Source organism: Perognathus longimembris, chromosome 11, assembly GCF_023159225.1.
Source record: "Perognathus longimembris pacificus isolate PPM17 chromosome 11, ASM2315922v1, whole genome shotgun sequence".
NCBI classification, from domain to species: Eukaryota; Metazoa; Chordata; class Mammalia; order Rodentia; family Heteromyidae; genus Perognathus; species Perognathus longimembris.
In genome coordinates, this window is record NC_063171.1 from 39,934,541 (window position 1) to 39,960,088 (window position 25,548).

At 42.3% G+C, this 25,548-nt stretch overlaps 1 protein-coding gene across 6 annotated transcripts in view; it reads left to right on the plus strand.

Moving 5' to 3' along the window:
- The first annotated feature begins 288 nt into the window (after positions 1–288).
- LOC125359697 (GON-4-like protein) overlaps positions 289–25,548 on the plus strand; it is a 76,400-nt gene continuing 51,140 nt past the window's right edge. For 3 of the 6 annotated variants that reach the window (XM_048357550.1, XM_048357548.1, XM_048357553.1), the window contains exons 1-10: positions 336–392; positions 1,879–2,510; positions 6,986–7,180; positions 13,228–13,418; positions 15,488–15,562; positions 15,732–15,782; positions 16,212–16,262; positions 17,941–18,036; positions 22,682–22,801; positions 23,276–23,446. In XM_048357550.1, coding sequence (XP_048213507.1) covers positions 2,009–2,510; positions 6,986–7,180; positions 13,228–13,418; positions 15,488–15,562; positions 15,732–15,782; positions 16,212–16,262; positions 17,941–18,036; positions 22,682–22,801; positions 23,276–23,446 — 1,452 coding nt within the window. In that variant the 5' untranslated portion in view covers positions 336–392; positions 1,879–2,008. Of the gene's footprint in view, positions 393–1,878; positions 2,511–6,985; positions 7,181–13,227; positions 13,419–15,487; positions 15,563–15,731; positions 15,783–16,211; positions 16,263–17,940; positions 18,037–22,681; positions 22,802–23,275; positions 23,447–25,548 lie in introns of all 6 variants that reach the window. The other 3 variants (XM_048357549.1, XM_048357551.1, XM_048357552.1) reach the window with 3 other exon arrangements.

Here is a 25,548-nt window from a genome sequence, read left to right on the forward strand (position 1 = left end):
AGCACCACATATATAGAAAATGGCCAGAAGTGGCGCTGTGACTCAAGTGGAGGAGTGCTACCCTTGAGTAAAAAGAAGCCAGAGACGGTGCTCAGGCCCTGAGTCCAAGGCCCAGGACTGGCAAAAAAATAAATAAATAAATAAAAGATTGCCCTGTGGGTAGAGAAAACGAACTGGTTCCTTTCATTTTTTTTTCCTCCAATAAAAGACGTACTTACGCTGTAGCTTCATTGGCCCTCAACCAACATGGCGTCTGGGGTTTGGCGCATGCGCCTTGGTGCCCTGAGTGGCCGCGCTCCTAGACTCGGGGGCGCGCACGACAGTCGCTGCCGTTGCCTGACTTCCGGTGGTGCGGAAGCTGAGTTTCCGCGGGATCCGGCGGGCCTGTGATGGTACTGGGCGGTGTGTGGTGGGCGGGAAGAGGCGGGTGGGACCTGAGGCTCTGGGATCGGGGGTGTCCAGGACCAGGGGCTTCTGGTCTGAAGGCTGGCGCGGGGTGCAGAACCTGAGCTAGAGGTGCGAAGGTGTTAAACCGGTAGTGCGGACTTGGGCCAGCGCTCCGGCCGGTGTGGAAACCGGTGCTAGGGGCCCTTTTGGAAATGCTTTCTCCGGAGTGGGACGCGGGGGGCAGCCTTCGAGTTTAGCATTCATTCGCCCTGTAGGGCTGACTTTGGTTCCCAGAGTGTCAGGTTTTTCCAGCCCTTGCTGTGTTGGAAGCACTTTGAGCCGATTCCCCACACACTGCTGTCTGAATAGCAAGCAGCTGTCAGTCTGTCCTTCCTCCCTCCCTCCTTTCCTTCCTTCCCTCCCTCCCTCCTTCCTCTTCTTTCTCATTGTGGGCCTCATGCATGCTAGGCAAGCACTCTACCGCTAAGCTATGTTCCCAGCCCCTTCAAGCCCACTTTAAATTCATTTGTTTATTCAGGGAACATTCTCTGACTATCTACAGTACCCCAACACTGTTGGATAATAGGGGCCTTAGTTGAAGGACTCCTTTTTCTCAACATAGTTTTGGAAGGTGGATACAGACAAGTAATGAGGTACTATAAAAGTGCTAAGTACTGTAAAAGGTTTGCCAACAGGTTCACTAAGATATATAATGTTCTCTGTTTTAGGTCAATATTGCCCTTAAAATTTGGCAACTAGAACTGAAGAGTCCAGAAGTAACGTAGTAGTAAGAACAGTAGAACTCTCTTTTTCAACACATTTCTGCTAACATAGTCTGTTTAACTGCATTTTGCTTTTGGATTGTTTATGTTAATGGAAATACTTGTTTATGAAAACACCAATAGCAAGTGTTTGTTGATTATTTAATATCTAATTAGTAGGTGCTATTTTAACTTACGTTTCTTGAACTGGTACTAGGGCTGGAGAACTCAGTGCTCTGCCACTTGAGCCACAACTCCACTTCTGGCTTTTGTCTGGTTAATCGGAAATAAGTGTGTCTTGAATTGTATGCCCTGGCTGGCTTTGAACCACAATCCTCAGATCTCAGCCTCTTGAGAAGTTAGGATTGCAGGTATGAACCATGGGTGCCTGGCCTTTATTTCATTTTACAGCTCAACAAACAGATTCAAATTAAGTTATTTATGCAAGGTCACAAAGCTAGAAAGAAATTGACTTAGGAAACAAGTTCAGAGAGTTTGAGTTCATATACTGCTATTAGTGTCATGCATATTCTCTTTTTGATGGTAATAGTACAAGCTTACACTAATGACTTACTCTTGTATTCTTGTACTCTTGGCTCTGAGCCAAGAACAATTACTGTTATTATTCTTTCTTAAGATAGAAACACAAGTTTTGGGAAATTGAGACATGTAGAAGTTGAGTTGGAATTTTAACTCATTCTAATCATTGTTTCTCATCTTTCCTTCAAAGGAATAGTGGGCAAGTTGAACATGAATGAAATGAAAGGCTAATTGAGAAAAAGTTATTACCGTTATTCATATGAAGATGATAAGCACTTGCTTTTATCCTTTTAGGATGGATCAAAAGTGGGACATTTAAAATGTTGCCCTGTAAGAAGAGAAAAACTACAATGACAGAGTCCCCACAGCATGAAAACAATCAGGAAGAAGATGACTTAGACCTTGAGTCAACTGTTAAACCAGAATGTGAGCAGGATAGAGACTTGGGGTCAGTGTCCTGGAGTCCAAGTCATGACAGTGCAGTTGGCTTTGAAGTTCAATCTGTGCAAGATGCAGGAGATCGGCTTGGTGTGGAAGAGCCATCTTTGAACCCTAGGATGATGCTTACTCAACACACAAATTTACCGGTCTTGGATTCTGTTGATGCAGCTATCTCTCAAGGAATCAGCCTACCTTCTGTGGAGTCTTCAAATCCTCTTAATGTACAGATTGGTAAAGGAAAACAACAGGCTACTGCTTCAAGGAGAGGGAAGAAAATTGCCCTCAGGCCTGGACCAGTTACTCAAGAAGATAGAGTTGATCCGTCTGTCATAAAAGAGACTTTTCCAGAAGAGCCTAGTGAAGAAGTTAAGGAGGAAAGAGGTAAGATATGAAATGTCTCTGATTTATATTTTCCATGTCAGTTTAAGTTGAGCATCTCTAATGTGAAGATCCCTAATCCAAAATGCTCTAAACTTTTCAAATGCTAATATGATGTTGAGGTGGAAAATTCCTTATCTGAAGGATTGTAGTTAAAATGTGGATACCAATTGGGCGTAGTGGTGCACACCTATAATACTAGCTGTGTGAGAAGTGTGGGTAGGAGAGACCCTATCTGGAAAAAAATAACTAAAGCAAAAAGGGACTGTGGCTTAAGTGGTAGATGGCTGTATAGCAAGTGTGAGACCCTGAATTTAAATCCTCAGTACTGCCAAAAGGAAGGAAGGAAAGAAGGAAAGAAGGAGGGAAGGAAGGAAGGAAGGAAGGAAGGGAGGGAGGGAGGGAGGAAAGAAAGAAGGAAAGAAAAAGTACCTACCTTTAGGCGACTCACACCTAAATTATTGGGAGACTGAGATCAAGGGAATTGTATTTGAAGCTAGGATGGGCATACATTCAAGACCCCTTTTCAACCAATATTTGGGTAGAGTGGTTTGTGTCAGCTGTGTGGGAGGCTGAGATCAGGAAAGCTTCTGTTCTGAGCACAAAGTCCACAAGACCATGAGACTCCATCAGTGGAAAGAAGATGATTGTGGTGGTGTATGCCTGTCATTTCAGCTCCCTCAGAAAGTCTAAAATAGGTGTTATGCACCAGGGCAGCAAGTAGGACTACCTCAAAAATAACAAGTACACTGGAGGAGTGGAGTGCTTGCTTAGAAAAATACAAGGTCCTGAGTTGAAACCCAGTACTGCAAATAAAACAAAACAAACAAAAAAACAGGTATACTAAAAAAGTGTTGTGCAAAATAATCTTCAGGCTTTATAGATATGTGTGAAAAAATAAAAGAATTGTTTGTATAGACTTAGTTCCCACCAAAATACTTCATTACTGTATATTCACATTTTCCAAAATCAAAAAAATCTGGACCTGAGCATGTCAGATAAAGGATGCCCAACTTGTTCTATTTTGTCATTGCTTTTTCTTTTTCTTTTGCCAGTCTGGGGGCTTGAACTCAGGGCCTGAGCACTGAAGGCCAGGGCAGGCCAGCCTGGGAAAAAAGTTAGTGAGATCTCATCTCAGCACATAAACTGGGTGTGTTGACAAGCAAAGTTAGGTGGGAGGGAAGGTAGAATTGTAGTCCTAGGCCAACCCTGGACGAAAATATGAAACCTTATGCAAAAAAGTAACTAAAGCAAAAAGGAGTTGGGCCCTGGCTTAAGTGGCAGAGTATCTGCCTAACAGTGGAAGGCCTTGTGTTCAAACCTTTACTCTCCCCCCTCCAAAAAATAATATTAAAATTTTATTATTGTATTATTATTATTATTATTAGTGTGTATGTGTTCTAGTTTTGGCACTTGAACTCCCTGGCTTCTTCTAACCACAACACCACTTCCAGCCTTTTCTGTGTATGTGGGTACTGAAGAATCTAACCCAGGGTTTCATACATGATAGGCAAGCACTCTACCACTAAGCCACATTCCTAGCCCTGACCTTGAGCTTTATTAAGTTTCCCATCTCAGCCTTCTGAGTGCTGGGATTACCGATGTTATATCATCAGGCCTTCTAGGGGAGATATATGTCTATACATATATATAGTACTTGTGTGTTTAATTATTTGAATTCAGGACCTCACACTTGCTAAGCAGGTGCTTGCTTTATCACTTCAGCCATTCTGTCAATCCCTTTTTTTTTTTTGCCAGTCCTGGGGCTTGGACTCAGGGCCTGAGCACTGTCCCTGGCTTGTTTTTGCTCAAGGCTAACAGCCACAGTGCCACTTCTGGCCTTTTTCTGTGTATGTGATGCTGAAGAATCTAACCCAGGGCTTCATGTTTACGAGGCAAACATTCTTGCCTCTAGGCCATATTCCCAGCCCCTGTCAATCCCTTTTTGATGTTCATTTTTTTTTTTTTTTGCCAGTCCTGGGCCTTGGACTCAGGGCCTGAGCACTGTCCCTGGCTTCTTCCCGCTCAAGGCTAGCACTCTGCCACTTGAGCCACAGCGCCGCTTCTGGCCGTTTTCTGTATATGTGGTGCTGGGGAATCGAACCTAGGGCCTCGTGTATCCGAGGCAGGCACTCTTGCCACTAGGCTATATCCCCAGCCCGTCAATCCCTTTTTTTTGAGTTGCTTTTTTTTTTTGCCAGTCCTGGGGCTTGAACTCATGGCCTGAGCACTGTTCCTGGCTTCTTTTGCTCAAGGCTAGCACTCTGCCACTTGAGCCACAGCACTATTTCTGGCCGTTTTCTATATATGTGGTGCTGAGGAATCGAACCAGGGCTTCATGTATACGAGGCGAATACTTTACCACTAGGCCATATTCCCAGCCCTTAAGTTGCTTATTTTCAAGACATGGTTTCACTTTATGCCTGTGTCAGCCTGCGCTGAGATTCTACTATTTGTGTTTCCTGTGTTGCTGGGATGACAAGTGCATCGCACTGGGCACAGCCATTGTGCTTCCTACGTAGCAAGGGATGACAAGTGTGCACCACCATGTCCAGCCATTGGTTGAGAAGGAGTCTCAAAACTTGTATGCAGGTTGGTCTTGAACTGTGGTCCTTCAATCTCTGCCTCACAATTACCTGGATACAGCCACTCTGCCAAGCTGCTTTATGTAGGTTCTGTGTTTATGTAGGCTATATGTTTTTTTTTCTTTTTTAATACTGATGCTGAAGCTTGAACTCAGGATCTGGTTTCTGTCCTTGACAGATCCAATTCTGGCTTTTTGGTGGTTAAGTGGAGATAAAAGTCTTACAGACTTTCCTACCCTGGCTGGCTTGGAACTGTGATCTTCAGATCTCAGCCTCCTGAATAGTATTACAGGAATGAGCTACCAGTGCCTGGCTTAGGCTATATGTTTTGAATTGAGTACAGTGACAAATAATAGTCTCTTTTAGAATTAGATAAATATCAACTAGGCAATCTAAAAATAAGTTTAAAAATTAAGAAATATCGAAAGTAGTTGGGTATAGTAGTATATGCCTGTGACTTCAGCATTTGAGAGGCTGAGGCAGGAAGATACAGAGCTTGAGGCCAGCCAGGGCTACATGGTGAGTTCTAGGACAGTCTGGGATAGTAGGATCCAGTTTCATGGAAAAAATAAAATAAAAGAATGCAGAGCCAGGTGCTGGTGACTCAAACCTGTAATCCTAGCTACTCGGGAGGCTGAGATCTGAGGATTACAATTTGAAGCCCGCCTGGGCAGAAAAGTCTTTGAAATTTCTTTTTTCTTTGTTTCTTTTTTTTTTTTTTTGCCAGTCCTTGCCCTTGGATTTCTTTTTGCTCAAGGCTCGCACTCTGCTACTTGAGCCACAGCGCCACTTCTGGCCGTTTTCTGTATATCTGGTGCTGGGGAATTGAACCCAGGGCTTTATGTGTACAAGGCATATTCCCAGCCTCTCCTTGAGATTTCTTATCATCAATTAACCGTTAAAGTGCCAGAAGTGGAGCTGTAGAAAGAAAAAAAAGATTAGAGACAGCATCCTGGCCCTGAGTTGAAGCCCCAGGACTCCTGCAGAAAGTATACAGTGAAAAGTTTGTCACTTTTTCCTCAGTCAGTTTGTTCTCCACATCTTCTGTTAGATCACTGTGTATGTTCTTTATGTGTATTTTAGAGACATTTTGTGTATAGAAGCTGTGCATATTTCTTCTTTCTTTCACAACTTGGTTTCTGATGTTTACTTTTTTTTTTTTTTTTTGCCAGTCCTGGGGCTTGAACTCAGGGCCTCAGCACTGTCCCTGCCTTCTTTTTGCTCTAGGCTAGCACTCTGCCACTTGAGCCACAGCACCACTTGTGGCTTTTTCTATGTATGTGGTACTGAGGAATTGAACCCAGGGCTTCATGCATGCTAGACAAGCACTCTACTGCTATGCCACATTCCCAGCCCCAGAGTTCTTTTCTTTTCTTCTTTTTTATTAATCAGTCAGGACCTTGCTATTAGTTGCTACCTTGAACTTGAGATCCTTCTGCTTCAGCCCATCCCTCCCCCCCAAGTGTGAGCACCTCTTCTGGCCGATGAGGGCATTTTATAGATATTGAATAAATGTAGTGTCAGTGGTCATTTGTAAAGAAAGGTCCCTTTGTCATCAGACTCCCCTTCTCCCCATTGTGATTTGACTTTTCTTTCTCTCTTGGAGCTAGGGCTGAACTCTTATTTTCACTGTTCTAAATGCCTAGCTCCATTGTCTGATTTTTCTGTAGGAAACAAAGCAAAACTCAAAGCACATTAGCATCAGAAGGATTTTAGCAGTATTCTAGGTCAGCTCCTTGACTTTACAGATGAGGAATTTGGATCTGAGCTTTGATTTTGATATTTTTAATTTATGAAGTGATCTAACTAAAAAGACTATAAGAAAGTGCTGATTTCTACAAGAATTTGACTCAGAATGGGCAAAGTATGGAGCAGTATTTGTGATTCTTCTAGGAAAACCTCAAATGCATTCTGGAGGGGAGGAGATACCTTTACAGCCATCAGGCAGCCAGTCTGCAAACCCAGGAGCCCAGCCTAGGAAATCATCCCAGCCAGATGTTTGTGCTTCTCTTCAAGAAGAGCCACTCAGGAGTCTGGCTCACCAAACTGAGGAAGAGAAAGAGGATGGTGGACTCTTTATTCCAATGGGTAGGCTTTTTTTTTTTCTTTTTAACAAAAAATAACCAATAACTTCTTCAAGTATAATGTGTAGAAAATTGCACATAGCCTTAGCTAGCCTCAGTTTTCTAGCACGATAACTTCATATATCCTGAGTTATTTATTCTAGAATCTACCTGGTTATCTCTTGCCCTTTTTGCTCCCACCTGTGGTAACTACTCTCCTGGCTTGGCATGGCATGGCATGGCATAGCATAGCTTAGCATATATGCATTCATCTGCTTCATCTTCATATAAATGGGATCAGATGTGTGTGCTTTTTTTTGTGTGTGTGGCTACCATTTTTCTGCTGAATATTGTGTTTATGAAATTCATCCATATTGTTTTGTGCAACTGTGGCTTGTTTATTTTCATTGTTGCTGGAATATGCTATTTGAGTATTCTGTTGTGAATAGTCTGTTTATTTTCATCGTTGTTTGAATATTTTCTTTTCTTTATTCAACTCTTGGTGAGCATTTGGATAATTTCTAGTTGTAGGCTGCTCTGAAGGATGCTGCTATTAGCATTCTATTGTAGATCTTTTGGTGAGCCAGTGTAGTTCTTTTTTCTGTGAATTGGGCTTGAATTCCTGGCCGGATTATTCCTTTTTTGGTAAAGGACAGTATACTAGGGCTTGAACTCTGGGCCTGGGCACTGTCCTTTAGCTTTTTAGCTTTCAAGGCTGGCATGCTGCCTGATCCACAGCTCTACTCTGACTTTTTGCTAGTTAATTGGAGATAAGAGTCTTTAAGACTCTCTGGCCACAGCTGGCTTTGAACTGCAATTCTCATATCTAAATGCCCTGAATAATTAGTATTTCAGATAGGAGCCACTGGCAACCTGCTTCTTCTTCTTTTTGATTTTTCTGTCGGTCCTGGGCCAGAGTGCTGTCCCTGAGCTCTTCAGCTCAAGGCTAGTGCTCTACCACTTTGGGCCAATGCGCCACTTCTGGTTTTTCTGGTGGTTAGCTGGAGATAAAAGTCTCATGGGCTTTTCTGCCTGGGCTGGCTTTGAACCTTGGTCCTCAGATCTTGGCCTCCTGAGTAGCTAGGATTACAGGCATGAACCATTGGTACCAGCTGGATTATTCTTTGAGTGTGACAAATATCTTTTCTCCTCTCCCTATCCCTTACCCATTTTTTTTCTTTTTCAAATAAATAAATCACTGATCAATTCTCTCCAATTAGTAGCAAAAAGTTGGAAGTAGAGCTGTGACTGCAGTGGGAAACCACCAGCCTTGAGTGAGAAAGCCAATTAACAGTGTGGGTCATGAGTTTAGGCTCTAGTACTGGCACCAAAAAAAAAAAAAGTAGTGAGTTTGAGAAATTACACATAATTATGTTAGCAACTACCACAACCAAATATTTAGTATATCTTCATACTAAACTTTCAGGGCTGGGGATATGGCCTAGTGGCAAGAGTGCTTGCCTCGCATACATGAAGCCCCGGGTTCGATTCCCCAGCAACACGTATATGGAAAATGGCCAGAAGTGGCGCTGTGGCTCAAGTGGCAGAGTGCTAGCCATGAGCAAAAAGAAGCCAGGGACAGTGCTCAGGCCCTGAGTCCAAGCCCCAGGACTGGCCAAAAAAACAAAAACAAAAAAACTTTCTTTCATTCTGCTTCGTTTTTCCCTATTCTCAGCCAGTGGTAACTAATGATCTCTTTTTTTTTTAGTTAGTTGCTTTGTGCATGTTAGGCAAGCATTCCCAGTCCCTTTCTCTCTCTCTCTCTCTCTCTCTCTCTCTCTCTCTCTCTCTCTCTCTCTCTCTCTCTCTCTCTCTCTCTCTCTGGTCCTGGGGCTTGAACTCAGGGCCTGAGCACTACCTCTGGCTTCTTTTTGCTCAAGGCTAGCACTCTACCACTTGAGCTATGGCACAGCGCCACTTTTGGCTGTTTTCTATGTATGTGGTGCTTGGGAATCAAACCCAGGGCTTCATGTATATGAGGCAAGCACTCTTGCCACTAGGCCATATTCCCAGCCCCTTTTGTTATTTCTTTTTATGTGGTGCTGGGGAATTGAACCCAGGGCCTTATGTATATGAGGCAAGCACTCTTGCCACTAGGCCATATCCCCAGCCCCTTCTTGTTGTTTCTTGTTTTCTCCCACTTTCCCTCCTCCCTGTCTCCCCTTCCCCCTAAGTTGTAAAGTTCATTTCCAACCTAGTGTTTTGTCCCTGTTGCATATTGGTTCACCCTTTGTTCTTTGTCTTACTATTTTGTTGAAACCAAGCAATACCATTTTTTTCCCTTTCTTTCTCTTTCTCCTCTTCTCCCCTCTTCTCCCTTCTTCCCTCCTCTCCCCTCTCCTCCTCTCCCCTCCCCTTTCCTTTTCTCTCCTTCTTTGTGCTAGTCTTGGCATTTGAACTCCAGGCCTGAGCACTCTCCTTGGGGCTTTGTGCTCAAGACTAGCACTCTACCACTCGAGCCACAGCATCACTTCTGGCTTTTTCTGAGTAGTTTATTCAAGATAAGAGCCTCACTGATTTTCCTGCCTAGGCTGGCCCCAAACCACTGTGATCCTCAGATCTCAGCTTCCTGAATAGCTAGGATTACAGGTGAGAGCCACCCCCACCTAGCTATTTTTTTTTTCTTTAATAAGATTCTTGGTCTGGGCTAGGGAATGGCTGATTTGTGAAATGGTTTGCCTAGAATGCAAGTTCAGTTGCTAGCACCTCAGGGAAAAAAGAGATGGTTGTTCTTAGGTCGTTTGTATTCCCATGTGAACTTTATTTTATTTTATTTTGGTTTTAAGATGGAGTCTGTGTTGTCCAGACTGACCTAAAACTCTAGGCTCAAGTAATTAGTCTCCTAAGTACTTGGGACTATAGGTGTATGCCCCTATGACCAGCTTCCATATCAATTTTAGAATTAGTTTGTCATTTTCTTTAGAAATGTGTGTTAAAATATTTATTGCTAATGAATCCTTGGATTGATTTGGGAAAGTTGCCATTTTAACGATGTTGATTTTTACCAATCTTATGAATAAAATATGTCTCTCTCAAGCCCTAGGACCAGCACCAAAGAAAATAAAACCTTTTTCAGAGCTAGGTTTGGTGATACATGGCATAATCCTGGCACTAGAGAGTCTGAAGCAGAAGGATCACAAGTTTGTAGCTTGTTTATCTACATCCTATCTCAAAAACCCCAAAAGCTCAGCAATATATGTATGTAATATATACATTGTATATAAAATATATGATATAGTCAGTGGTGGGTTTGAACTCAGGGATTTTTACTTGATAGGCAACTTCACGAGCTTAGGAAGTGTGCTACTTGAACAACACCTCCAGCCCTTTGGGGTTTTAGATATGTATTTTAAATAGGATCTCATGGTGGTGGTGGTGGTGGTGATGGTGGCGTGTGTGTGTGTGTGTGTGTGTGTGTATGTGTGTATGCATGCATGTGCATGTGTGTATGTGCCCGTCCTGGTGCTGAACTCAGGGCCTGGGCACTATCTCCATCTTTTTTTGCTCAAGGCTAGTACTCTGCCACTTGAGCTACGGCTGTACTTCCCACCTTTTGGGAATTAATTGGAGATAAGAGTCACATGGACTTTCTTGCCTGGGGTGGCTTCAAACTATAATTCTCACATCTCAGCCTTGTGAGTAGCTAAGATTATAGGTGTGAGCCATGGGTGCCTGGCTAGGGTCTCAAATTTTTGTCTGGGCTGGCCTTGACTATCCCAGTTACTGCCTCCCAAGTATCAGGGATTACAGGCATGAATTACCTCGCTTGGCTATTTTTTTGTTTTTGTCTTTGAGACAGGGTCTCTCTGTCACCCAGGTGGTTTTTGAATTCATGATCATTCCTGCTTCAGGGATCATAGATGTGCTACCACCATGTCCACTGAGCTGGAGATTTTTATTATAGTATTATTATAGAGATGATATACAGAGGGATTACAATTACATGAGTCAGATAATGAGTACATTTCCTTTCCTACAGTGTCTTCTGTTCCCTCATTCTCTCCCAGTCCCTCCCTCCTGTTGGCACCCACAAGTTGTATAGTTCATTTTCCTCAGTGTCTAGTGAGCTCCACTGCTATACTTTTTCCCTTGAGAGTTCGGTGTCCTCCCCCCAACCCTTCTGATGTTGTAAGAAGACAGAATCATCAAAAACCAAAAATTTATAAAAAGAAAGAAAAAAAATAGGCCTTGGGCTTGGAATGTGGCTTAGTGGTAGAGTGCTTGCCTCGTACACATGAAGCCCTGGGTTCAATTCCTCAGTACTACATATATAGAAAAAGCCGAAAGTGTCGCTGTGGTTCAAATGGCAGAGTGCTAGCCTTGAGCAAAAAGAAGCCAGGGACAGTGCCCAGGCCCTGAGTCCAAGCCCCAGGACTGGCAAAAAAAAAAAAAAGTTATTTTGTTTCCATCTCTTAGGAGTTGCACCTTTGAGTTTCTTTCCTAAGAGTATCTGGAAAATTCTTTTTAATAAATGTCATTTATGAGATTGAGAATGAAATGTTTTCTACTATGTCTGATTGTTGAGCTTTTTTTTTTTCTTTAATATTGGTAATGGGATTTGAACAGGGCCTCATGTTCTTGCTTGGCTTTATTGCTCATGGTTGGTGCTTCACATCTCTATTAACACCTTTTTGCTGGCTAATTGGAGATAAGATTTAGATTTGTTTGCCTGGGCTGCCTTTGAACTGTGAACCTCAGAACTCAGAGTTATGAATAAATAAGATTACAGGAATGAGCCAGTGGTGTTTTTTTTTTTTTCCCCCCCTTTAATCATTAGTGGAGTTGAATTTTGTAAAAAGGTGTTATCCTTTGCTTTTGGTGCTGAATTTAATCAGTTTCTTTATGGTAAGTTTTTTGGCTGTTTTTTTTTTTTTTTTTGCCAGTCCTGGGCCTTGGACTCAGGGCCTGAGCACTGTCCCTGGCTTCTTCCCGCTCAAGGCTAGCACTCTGCCACTTGAGCCACAGCGCAGCTTCTGTCCGTTTTCTGTATATGTGGTGCTGGGGAATTGAACCTAGGGCCTCGTGTATCCGAGGCAGGCACTTTTGGCTGTTTTTTTTGTACCAGAATTTGAATATAGCGTCTTGGGCTAGCTAGCTAGGTGCTCTACCTTGTGAGCCACATCTGCACTCCAATACATGAGTATTGAGTTTTCATCTTGGGGGAAATTTTGCCTTTCTGGGATAAACCTCTTCTTAGGTCATGATATATTACTATTGGTTGCATTGGATTTGATTTACTAATTTTCTGTGAAAAATTTTTGTGTCTTGGACTAGAAACATGGTTATTAGTGGTAGAAAGTTCTGCCTGACAGCGTGAGGCCCTGAGTTTAATTCCAAGTACCTCCAAAAAATTTGGTGTTTGCAGTCTGTCTGTACTTTCCTCCCCGCCCTGGCTTCCCACTGCACCTGATCCTCAGATCTCAGCCTCCTGATTAGCTAGGTCTGGGCCTGGAATGTTCATCTATTTATTTATTTGTTTGTTTGTTTGTTTGTTTATTTATTTGTCAGTTGTGGGGCTTGAACTCAGTGCCAGCTTGAACTCAGGGCTAGGTGCTGTCCCTGAGCCTCTTTGTGCTCAAGGCTAATGCTCTACTACTTGAGCCACAGTGCCACATACAGTTTTGTGTAGTTAATTGGAGATAAGAGTCTCATGGGGACTTTTCTGCCCAGGCTGGCTATGAACCATGATTCTCAGATCTCAGCTTCCTGAGTAGCTAGGATTACATGCAGGTGCTACCAACAGCACCTGGTTGCTTGGGAGCTTTTCTTAGTCTCTGTGGTTCATCTTTGTCATCAGTACAGTGGGGAAAACAATAGTCTCTACCAATCAGAGTGGTTACTCATAAGAGAAGGAGACTTCGGTTCTATAAAGTATGTACATGCACGTCTGACACACAATAAAAATTCAGTGAATGGTAGTTGTTACTGCTGCAGTATCATTACCAACTCTATTGTCATCCCCACCATCATTGTTCTTCAGGGACAGACAGTTGGCAGGTTGATTTTCTTTTTGGCTAAGTTTGTAGCGCATAGCTCCTGTATATTCTGGTGATGTTCCTGATTTATTTGCAGAAGAACAAGACAACAAAGAAAGTGAGAAAAGAAGAATGAAAAAGGGTACCAAGAGGAAGCGGGATGGAAGGGGTCAAGAACAAGGGACCATGGCCTATGACCTGAAACTGGATGACATGCTTGACCGGACCTTAGAAGATGGTGCCAAGCAGCACAACCTGACAGCAGTCAATGTGCGAAACATCCTGCATGTGAGTAAGCCTGGGCGGCTGTGGAGTTGGAATGGAAATCTTACATCAAAATGAAGTACTCAGAAAATTCTTGGCTCTTCATATATCAATTATTAATTTTCAGTATTGTAGGTTATCTATGAAAATCATTTTACTTCTCATGAAAGTTTTCCTTTTGCACTAGGAATAAATTTGAAATCTGAACCCATACTAAAGAAGAAAATTGCCAAGACAAAAGTACCTGTTATTCCAGATGCTTATTTGATTGTTTACTGTATTTAGCAGATTTGAAGATGATAATGTTCCTAGTGGATATACACTTCTGGAATGATTTGTTTGAAAAGCTCAGGGGGAATAATTTATAGTACTTTGCACAAATGTAAACAATGTTTTTTTTTTTTTTTGTGGTGGTGGAGCTTGAACTCAGATCTGGGTGCTGTCCTTGAGCTCTTTTGCTTAAGGCTAGTGCTCTACTACTTTGAGCCATAGCTTCACTTCTGGTTTTTGAGTGGTTAATTGGACATAAGAGCCTCACAGGGACTTTTCTAAAGCCCAGGCTGGCTTTGAACCATTATCTCAACCTCCTGAGTGCTAGGATTACAGGGGTGAGCCACTGGGGCCTGTCTGTAATTTTTTTTTTTTGCCTCTCCTGAGCCTTGGATTCAGGGCCTGAGCATTGCCCCTGGCTTCTTTTTGCTCAAGGCTAGCACTCTACCACTTGAACCACAGGGCCATTTCTAGCCATTTTCTGTATATGTGGTGCTGGAGAATCGAACCCAGGGCTTCATGTAATCGAGGCAAGCACTCTTGCCACTAGGCCATATTCCCAGTCCCTGTAATTTTGTTTTTTTAAAACAATTGTCTTTCTCTTTCTTTCTTTCTTTCTTTCTTTCTTTCTTTCTTTCTTTCTTTCTTTCTTTCTTTCTTTCTTTCTTTCTTTCTTTCTTTCTTTCTTTCTTTCTTTCTTTCCTCTCTCTCTCTTTTTTTTTGAAAATTTATTTTCTTTTTTCCAGTTCTGGGCTTGGACTCGGGGCCTGAGCACTGTCCCTGGCTTCTTTTTGCCCAAGGCTAGCTAGCATTCTACCACTTGAGCCACAGCGCCACTTCTGGCCGTTTTCTGTATATGTGGTGCTGGGGAATTGAACCTAGGGCTTCATGTATAGGAGGCAAGCATACTTGCCACTAGGCCATGTATCCCCAACTCTTTCTTTCTTTCTTTCTTTCTTTCTTTCTTTCTTTCTTTCTTTCTTTCTTTCTTTCTTTCTTTCTTTCTTTCTTTTTTTTTTGCCAGTCCTGGGCCTTGGACTCAGGGCCTGAGCACTGTCCCTGGCTTCTTTTTGCTCAAGGCCAGCACTCTGCCACTTGAGCCACAGCGCCACTTCTGGCCATTTTCTGTATATGTGGTGCTGGGGAATCAAACCTAGGGCTTCATGTATTGGAGGCAAGCACTCTTGCCACTAGGCCTTATCCCCAGCCCCCCAAAACAATGTTCTTAATATATGCAACATACTTATTTACAAAGCTTTTGCTTGTTGTTACTCTTTCTCTTTAGCATATAATAGTTTTTCTTTATTTCTTTTTTGTACTAATACAAAAGCTTGAACTCAGGGCTATGTGCTTTTGCTCAGCTTTTTTTTTTTTTTTTGGCTCTCTACCCCTTGAGCCACAACTCCACTTCTTGCTTGGTCTGGCTTTCAACCTTGATCTTCAGATTTCAGCCTCCTAAATAGCAAAGATTATATGTATAGGAGGCAAGCTCTCTTGCCACTAGGCTGTATCCGCAGCCCCAGCAAAGATTATATGTATCCAAGCTAGTTATATCTATTCCTTTTGCTAGGAACAGCTAATAAGATGGATGCATTTGTTGCTTCATTGCTACATTGTTCCACACTGTGTGGTCTGTCTAAATTTGCTTTGCCTCCTTTATGTTTAGTTACTTTTCTTTACTCCAGTTTGAAGAGACTAGCTAGTATCTGAAAGACTAGCTTTGATTTTTCCTCTACATAGGTTAAACAGCAGAGATATATAGAGATGAGTATTGTCTAGGTGAGAGATCTTTTTGCATAAAGTGAAATTTCATTTTTCTCCAGGAAGTAATCACAAATGAGCATGTGGTAGCGATGATGAAAGCAGCCATCAGTGAGACAGAAGACATGCCAATGTTTGTGAGTAATTGTTTGTCACTTTTTCAGTGTTGTGGAATTCTGTAAACCATGCACAAGTGATCACTTGAGAATTGGTGAACAGCTTTACACCCAGGGGAAAAGTTAGCACCTCAAATTGCAAGAATGACACTGATTTTTACTATTTTTTTTTCTATTTTTCTCTCCTTAGGAGCCTAAAATGACACGCTCCAAACTGAAGGAAGTGGTGGAAAAAGGAGTGGTAAATATTCTGTGTTCTCCTTTGTTAAGCTTGATAAATAGGATCTAGTATTCATAGGGAAGCAACATAGGAAAAGTTTTGGCCTGGGTTTTCCTCTCAAAGAATTATTTCTGGACTGAAGGTGTAGTTCATTGGTAGAATACTTGCCTAGCATATGTTAGATGCTGCTTTTGATCCCTATCTAGTACAGAGTGATGTTACATACCTATAGTTCCAGAATTCTGGAGGCTGAGGCAGGAGGATTGAAGATTTAAGGCCATCCTGGGCTATATAACAAGATCCTTTTTTTTTCTAATAGACTCTGACAAATATTTGAGGGTGTACCCTCAAGGATAATCAACACATGTAGATCAGTTTAGTTACTAGTAAATGGCTTTTTACTATCATTTTCTGTTATTTACTTATATATGTATTTATTTATTTTTGTAGGTAATTCCAACCTGGAATATTTCACCAATTAAGAAGGCCAATGAAATTAAGGTAAACTTGGAAGAGGTCATTATCCCTGTTTTCCAGAAAGTGTTTACTTTTGTATGCTGGTCCTGGTGGGGCACTGGGTTCTGGGTCTTGGTCTGGGCACTGTCTCTGAGCTTTTTTGCTCAAGGCTAGTGCTTTACTACTTGAACCACAGCTTTACTTCAGGCTTTTTTAGGGATTAATTGGAGACAAGAGTCTTATTTTTCCTGTCTGGACTGCCTTTGAACCATGATCCTCAGGTCTCAGCTTCCTGAGTAGCTAGGATTACAGGCATGAACCAGTGGCGCCTGGCAAGACTTCATCAGTTTGTTTTTTTTTGGGGCCAGTCCTGGGCCTTGGACTCAGGGCCTGAGCACTGGCTTCTTTTTGCTCAAGGCTAGCACTCTGCCACTTGAGCTACAGCACCACTTCTGGCCGTTTTCTGTATATGTGGTGCTGGGGAATTGAACCCAGGGCCTCATGTATACGAGGCAAACACTCTTGCCACTAGGCCATATCCCCAGCCCCTGGCTTTTTTTGTTGTTGTTGGTCAAGGCTAGCACTCTTCCACTTGAGCCACAACGCCACTTCTGTCCGTTTTCTATATATGTTGGTGCTGAGCAATCGAACCCAGGGCTTCATGTATACGAGGCAAGCACTCTTTCCACTAGGCCATATTCCCAGCCCCAGACTTCGTCAGTTTTAAAGCCCAAGAACTTCCCTTCTGTTTGTAACTTTTTAGTTCTACCTTCTTTTTTTTTTTTTTGCCAGTCCTGGGCCTTGGCCTCAGGGCCTGAGCACTGTCCCTAGCTTCCTTTTGCTCAAGGCTAGCACTCTGCCACTTGAGCCACAGCACCACTTCTGGCCATTTTCTGTATATGTGGTGCTGGGGAATCGAACCGAGGGCTTCATGTATAAGAGGCAAGTGTTCTTGCCACTAGGCCATATCCCCAGCCCCATAGTTCTACCTTCTTATTTTTATTCTAGCTTTGATTTTTTCCCCCATTCTATTATTCTTAGGTTTGCATGTCATAGAACCACTAACTCTAGCTTCCTGTTTGCTTTAATTGTTCATTATGTTCTTAGAATTTTTTTCCCCAGCTTTCTTTCCCTTATTTTCAAGTTACATAGGTTTTGTGCTATTTATTTCTTTATTTCTTTATTTTGCCAGTCCTAGGGCTTGAACTCAGGGTCTGAGCACTGTCCCTAAGCTTCTTTTGCTCAAGGCTAGCACTCTACCACTTGAGCCACACCACCTATTGTGGCTTTTTCTGTTTATGTGATACTTAGGAATCAAACCCAGGGCTTTGTGCATGCCAAGCAAGGATTCTACCACTAACCCACATTCCCAGCCCTTCCCTTCCTGCTTGTCTCCTTTCCCCCTGCTGATACTGGGACTTGAACTCAGGGCCTCCTACTCTCATGCAGCTTTCTTGCTTATGGCTGGTGCTCTACCACTTGAGTTAAACTTCCAGTCCAACTTTTTGTTGGTTAATGGAGATGGATTATTGCGGGGCTGGCTCCAAACAGAGGTCTTTCAGGTTTCAGTTTCCTAAGTTAACTAGGATGACAGTTGTGAGCCACTATGCCTGGCTTTTCTTTCCCTACTTGTGTGCTGGGGATGGAACCCAACGCCTTGTGCACGGTGAACGTGCATTCTACCACCGAGCTATCGCATGTTGTTCTCATTGTATTAATGCAGCCTCCACAGTTTGTGGACATCCACCTTGAAGAAGATGATTCTTCAGATGAAGAGTACCAGCCAGATGAAGAAGAAGACGATGAGACTGCTGAAGAGGTCAGTGGGTGTTCCGTAGTACAGAAGAAAAAATTGGCTTCATAAGAACCAATATACTTTGCTTCCTTAGTATTATCTCCTTTTTTTTTTTTTTTGGCCAGTTCTGGGCCTTGGACTCAGGGCCTGAGCACTGTCCCTGGCTTCTTCCCGCTCAAGGCTAGCACTCTGCCACTTGAGCCACAGCGCCGCTTCTGGCCGTTTTGTGTATATGTGGTGCTGGGGAATCGAACCTAGGGCCTCGTGTATCCGAGGCAGGCACTCTTGCCACTAGGCTATATCCCCAGCCCAGTATTATCTCCTTTTTATGTGATTGAAATGTAGCTCTGATTTCTAATTATTTGTTGAGCTATTTCGCTGCTCCTCATATTCAATTTTTTAACTCTTTTAGTGGAATGTAGCATACATATTACACAGAAATGGGTAAGAAACAAAACCTATAATTTAAATGAGTCCTCATTGTGAGTCCTCATGAAACTTCCTCCAAAGTCAAGACATACAGCATTGTCCAGACAACTCTAGTCTGCTCTTCCCAATCAGTGTCTCTTCTTTCCTCCTGGTAATAATTACTAGCTTACTTAGAAATTACTTGTTTTCTTTATATTTATCTCATTTATATATTCATTTCTATATACTGTAGTTCAGTATTTACTGTTGGTGAACTTTATGTAAATGCACCCATACATGTGTATATATATATATATTTTAATTTAACTAATTTATTTTTTGCTAATCTTGGGGCTTGAACTCAGGGCCTGGACTTTGTCCTTGATACTGTCTGTGCTAAGGCTAGCACTCTACCACTTGAGCCACAGTGCCACTTCCAGTTTTTTTCTGTTTATGTGGTACTAAGGAATTGAACCCAGGGCTTCATGCATGCTACTCAAGCACTCTACCACTACGCCATATTACCAGCCCCTGTATATGTTCTTTTGTTTCTGCCTTTTGTTGTTGTTTTTAATAATGTGCTTTGGAGATTCATGGATATCATTTCCTTATACCTATAATTTTGTTTTTGTTTTGTCAGTACTAGGAGGGTTTGGTCAGGTCCTTGTGCTTGCTAAGGCAGGTGCTCTACTGCTGAACCATACCTCTAGCCCTTTATTGCATTGTTTATTTTTTTATGTTTTATCTACTTTGTTGTTATTATAAAGATGGTATACAGAGGGATTACAATTACAGGGGTCAGGTAATGAGTAGATTTCCTTTCCATATTATGTCTTCTGTTCCCTCACTCTCTCCTAGTGTACCGTTTATTTTTTAATTCTTTTTTTTTTTGGCCAGTCCTGGGCCTTGGACTCAGGGCCTGAGCACTGTCCCTGGCTACTTTTTGCTCTGCCACTTGAGCCACCGTGCCACTTCTGGCTGTTTTCTATAGATGTGGTGCTAGGGAGTCGAACCCAAGGCTTCATGTTTATGAGGCAAGCACTCTTGCCACTAGGCCATATTCCCAGCCCCCGTTTATTTTTTAGATAAAGTCTTTATTCCTGCCCTGAGGCTTGCCTAGACTGTAATGCTTATAATTTTTACTTCCTGCTGTAGCTGGGATGACAGCAGGTGCTACTATACTTACCTTCCTTTGGGATGAAATCTTGCAGACTTTCCTGCCTGAGTTGACCTGGAACTCTTATCCTCCTGATCTCAACTTCTTATGTATTTAGAGTGCTAGGTGTGTATCACTGGATGGGTATTGATTGAGAAGGACCTTTGGCTGGCCTTGAACTACCATCCTCCTGACCCCATCTTTTCTTAATTCATTACATTTTTAAAATAATTTACTTTATATTTATTATAGAAGTGATATACAGAGGGGTTACATCATCAGGTAATAAGTACATTTCCTCTTGTACAGTATCATCTGTTCTCTTATTCTCTCTCATTCCTCCCTCCCATCTCCAGACATGAGTTGTGTAGTTCACTTTCATCAATGTTTAGTATGGCTCCACTACTGTACCTTTTCACCCTTTTTCTTCAGCTTCTGTGCTGATCCCAACTTTTCAAGTAGCTAGATTACAGGTGTAAGCACAGGAATTCAGCTGTTGGTTCTTTTTAAAATTTTATTTATTTATTGCCAGTCCTGGGGCTTGGGCACTGTCCCTGAGTTTCCTTTGCTCAAGGCTAGCACCCTACCACTTTGAGCCATGGTGCCACTTCCATCTTGTTATGTTTATGTGGTACTGAGGAATCAAACCCAGGAATTCATGCACTCTACTGCTAAGGCACATCCCCAGTTCCTGTATATATCCTTTTGTTTTTATTTATTTATTTATTTATTTGGCCAGTGCTGGGGCTTGGACTCAGGGCCTGAGCACTGTCCCTGGCTTATTCTTGCTCAAGGCTAGCACTCTGCCACTTGAGCCACAGCGCCACTTCTGGCCATTTTCTGTATATGTGGTGCTGGGGAATCGAACCCAGGGCCTCATGTATACAAGGCAAGCACTCTTGCCACTAGGCCATATCCTCAGCCCCTTGTTTTTATTTTTAATAATGTGCTTTATATGATACTGAGGAATGGAACCCAGGGCATCATGCATGTTAGGCATGCACTCTACTGCTAAGGCACATCCCCAGTTCCTGTATATATTCTTTTGTTTTTATTTTTAATAATGTGCTTTATATGATACTGAGGAATGGAACCCAGGGCATCATGCATGCTAGGCAAGCACTCTACCACTAAGCCACATCCCCAGCCTCCTGTTGATTCATTTTTTATCACTGTTATTAATATTTTCTTTTTTAAAAAATATAATTTTTATTGCTATTAAGGTATTGTACAGTGGGGTTACTGTTTCATACATCAGGTGATGATTACATTTATTTTTGGATGCTATCATCCCCTTCCTTTGCTTACCTCCAGTACCCCCTCCTGTCTCTGCCCACAAGTTACACAGTTCATTTTCCACATAGTGTGTACTGAGTACCATGACTGCATCTGTTCACCCTTCCTCCCTTCATTTCTGCGCTTCCCCCCATATTAATATTTTATTTGATGTCTTTCCCCTCTTTTTCCTCTTGCCCTCTCTCCCTCCTTCTCTCTTTTTCTCATTCTCTCTTTCTTTCGTACTGGAGTTTTAACTCAGAACCTAGTCTTGGAAGCAGATACTCTACTGCTTGAGCCACATGTCCAGCCTTTTTTTTTCTCTGGTGATTTTTGTGATAGGGTCTTGGTTGTTTTCCTTGCTCTGGCATGGCCGTAGATCTTCCTATTTACATTTCCTATTGTAGTTGGGATGACATACATGTTCTACCATATCCTTTTTCTGTTGACATGGCATCCTATGAACTTTTTGCCCAGACTGGGTTCAAACCAGAATCCTCTCCATTGTAGCTTGCTGAGTAGGATTACAGGTGTCAATCACCCAGCTGACTTGTTTCTTTCTTTTCTTCTTCTTTGTGGGTTTTTTTTTTTTTGGGGAGGTGGGGGGAGGTGTTGATCCTAGGTCTTCAACTCAAGGCCTGGGCACTGTCACTTGAGTTTTTTTGACCAAGGTGTGCACACTACCACTTGAGCCACAGCTCCACTTCCTGCTTTCTTGGTACTTAATTGGAGATAAGACTCTCACGGTCTTACTTTCCTGGACTGGCTTTGAACCTTGATCCTTAGATCTCAGCCTTTGAGTAGCTAGGATTACAGGTATGAGCCATCCACACTTGGTTAGTCTCCCTTTCTCCTTCCCTCCTTCCCTTCCTCCCTCCCTCTGTCCCTCTCTTCCTTCCTTTTCTTCTACTAGGGTTTGAACTTAGGGCCTAATACTTGTTTAGCTGCTTGCTATGTTGGCATTCTACCAGATGAACCCATACCTCAAGCCTGGCTACCTCAAGCCTGGCTTTTTGCTGGAGATGCACTTTTCTGCAGTGGCTGGCTTTCACTTGCAATCTTTTCTGGCTCTGAGTAGCTAGGATTATAAGCATAGTCCACAGTTGCCTGGCTTCTGATCTATTTGTTTATTTTTTCTTTGTAAAATAACTCTGATTTTTTTCTTCTTTTTTAGTATTTTTAAAATTAGCATTTATTACTTGTAAAAGGATGGCTTTATTGTTCTTCATTCATGTTTACAATGTACCTTATCAGCCTCACTTGACTTGTGGTCTTTGACTTGCTTGTGAAAGCATTTTAATCCAATGCCTTATGCTAAACAGGTAAGGATAGTAAGAATAATGATATGATCTTTACCAGCTTTTTCCCTGTAGTATATCAAACCACTTAAATTTTGTTTTATTATTTTTGAAAACACTAATTGACAAACAGTACAAGAAATGTATCCAATGCCTAACGTATGAAACTGTAACCCCTCTGTACATCAGTTTTATAATAATAAAAAAAAAAGAAAACACTGATTGCTAAATGTCTAGACTTCTTGAGATAGTACATATTATTATTTTTTTTTTTGGCCAGTCCTGGGCCTTGGACTCAGGGCCTGAGCACTGTCCCTGGCTTCTTCCCGCTCAAGGCTAGCACTCCTCCACTTGAGCCACAGCGCCGCTTCTGGCCGTTTTCTGTATATGTGGTGCTGGGGAATCGAACCTAGGGCCTCGTGTATCCGAGGCAGGCACTCTTGCCACTAGGCTATATCCCCAGCCCGAGATAGTACATATTATAATTGAGGTGTGGGGTTATATATAAAAGTGTCCTGGATTTGTTTTCTAGAGCTTATTGGAAAGTGATGTTGAAAGCACTGCCTCTTCTCCTCGTGGGGCAAAAAAATCCAAATTGAAACAGTCTTCTGAGATGACCGAAACAGATGAGGAAAGTGGCCTGTCTTCAGAGGTAAACAGCATCGTGCAGATGATATAAGTTAAATGTAACTATATAAGCAGGTTCTTCGATCATAGCAGTAGATTATTTATTATTTTTGATGGTTCTGAGCTGTCATCCTCTTCCAAAGTCCCTTTATTGAATGAAAAGACTGGAACCTAGTGATAAGAGCTTTTCCAAATTCTCAGGACCAAAATTGGGCAATTAGCAGAATTTCTATTATCCTATTCTCTTGTCTCATACCTCTGTTTTCTAATATTATTTTTAAAGCTTTTTTTTTTTTTTTTTAGTAGATTTTCTACTCTTTTGGTATCCTAAGAAACACTCTGTTGGCTTTACTGGGAAAAGAGTAAAACCTAGTTAAATCTGTATGCTTGAAAATGCTTTGTATATACACCTAGATATGAAGAAAAAAGTCAGCATGTAGAAGACCCATCTATTTGTCTCTTCGCTTCCTTTCTTAACACATTTGCCTCTTTCATTCAGGCTGAGAAAATCACCACACCTGCCGTCAGGCACATCAGTGCTGAGGTAGTGCCCATGGGGCCCCCACCCCCTCCAAAGCCCAAACAGACCAAGGATAGTACTTTCATGGAGAAGTTACATGCAGTAGATGAAGAGCTGGCTTCCAGTCCTGTCTGCATGGATTCTTTTCAGGTAAATGTCATTACTAAATTGCTGAGAAAATAAGCTGGACACTGGTGGCTCACACCTGTAATTGTAGCTATATAGGAGGCTTAAGATCTGAGGATTGAGGTTTGAAGACAGACCATGCAGACTCCTATGTCCAATTAACCACTCAAAAAACTGGAAGTGGCACTGTGGCTCGAAGTGGTAGAGCACTAGCCTTGAGCAAAAGAGCTCGGGACAACAATCAGGCCCCTGTGTGTTCAAGCCCCATCACCAACAACAACAACAAAAAATTGTTGAGAAAATAAAATGTGATAATTTAGTTTTTATTCATGTTGAGAAGAGAGAATATTAAATTCTTATTATTTTTGTCCTTAATAGTGTTTGGTTTGTACTATTTTAAGTGACATTAATAGTTTTCTAAGGAAAGAATTAACTGTGTGATAACATTTTACAATGTGGATTGTAGGAACAACTTGTACCTAGATTCTCCAGATGGTAACCTTTTATCACAACTCTGTATAACACTGGGGAAAAAAAAATCATTTACATGACTCAAGTCTGTAATCCTAGCTACAGAGAGAGGATGTGAGATTGTTGGAATTGCAGTTTGAGGCTAGCTCAAGCAGGAGAGGTTTTCAGCCTGGCACTAGTATCTTATACCTCATATCCTAATTACTCAGGATGCTGAGATCTGAGAATTGAGATTCAGAGCCAGCCTGGGTAGACAGATCCTCAAGACTCTTGTGTAGTTGTGGCTCAGTTGGCAGAGTCAGCCATGAAAGAAGAAGCTGAGCAAGAGTTGGAGGCCCTAAGTTCAGGCCCGAGTACTAGCACATACACATAAAAATGTTCTTGAGATTCCTTCGAAAATGAAGAGTTGGATGCAGTGGCATACATCTGTTATTCTAGCTCCTAGGAACCCTAACAAAGGTAGATCTCACCTAGGTGGCACTCCCAGGAAAGGAATCTAGACTGTTAAAAATAATGAGTAAAAATCAGTCTGGAGTCCGGTGAAGTGGCAAGAACACCTATCTAGTGAGCATAAATTCAAATCCCAGTGCCACTGAAAAACAGTAATGGTTCTGGGCGCTTGTGGCTCACACCTGTAATGCTTCCTACCTACTGAAGAGGCTGACATCTGAGGATCAAGGGTCAAGGCCAGCCTGGGCAGGAAAATCCCAGACGCTTATCTCTAAGTAACCACCAAAAAACCAAAAGTGGAAATGCTGTGGCTCAAGTGGTAGAGCTCAAGACTGGAACAAAAAGGCTACGGGGAAACATCCAGGTCCTGAGTTTAAGCCTCAGTACTGGCACAAAAGTTGAGACAAGCTGGGTGCTAGTGGCTCACGCCTGTTATCCTAGCTACTCAGGAAACTGACATCTGCGGATCATGGTTCGAAGCCAGCCTGAGCAAGAAAGTCCATGAGACTCTTATCTCCAATTAACCACCAAAAAGAGCTAGAAGTAGAGCTGTGGTTCAGCGGTAGAGGGCTAGCCTTGAGCAAAACAGCTCAGGGACAGCATCCAGGCCCTGAGTTCAAGTCCTAGGATTGGCAAAAACAAAAATAACAAAGCAAAACAATACTTTAATAAACATTATTCTCTCTCAGATATATGCCCAATAGTGGTATGGGTCATAAGATAGTTACATATCTAGGTTTTTTTTTTTTTTTTTGCCAGTCCTGGGCCTTGGACTCAGAGCCCAAGCACTGTCCCTGGCTTCTTTTTTTGCTCAAGGCTAACACTCTGCCACTTGAGCCACAGCACCACTTCTGGCCATTTTCTATATATGTGGTGCTGGGGAATCGAACACAGGGCTTCATGTATACGAGGCAAGCACTCTTGCCACTAGGCCATATTCACAGCCCACATATTTAGTTTTTTGAGGAGCTTCCTTACTGATTTCCAGAGTAGTTGCATGAGTTTATGTTCTCACCAGCAGTGTGTGAGGGTTCCTTTGCCCTCTTGCTGCATCCTGGCCAGCATGTCATTCTGACTAGGATGAGAAGTGATCTTTAGTGGGGTTTTTGGTTGTTGTTGTTGTTGTTTTTCCTGATTTGTTCTGGTCCTAGGCCTTTAACTCAGGGCCTAAGTGCTGTCCCTTAGCATTTTTACTCAAGGCTGAT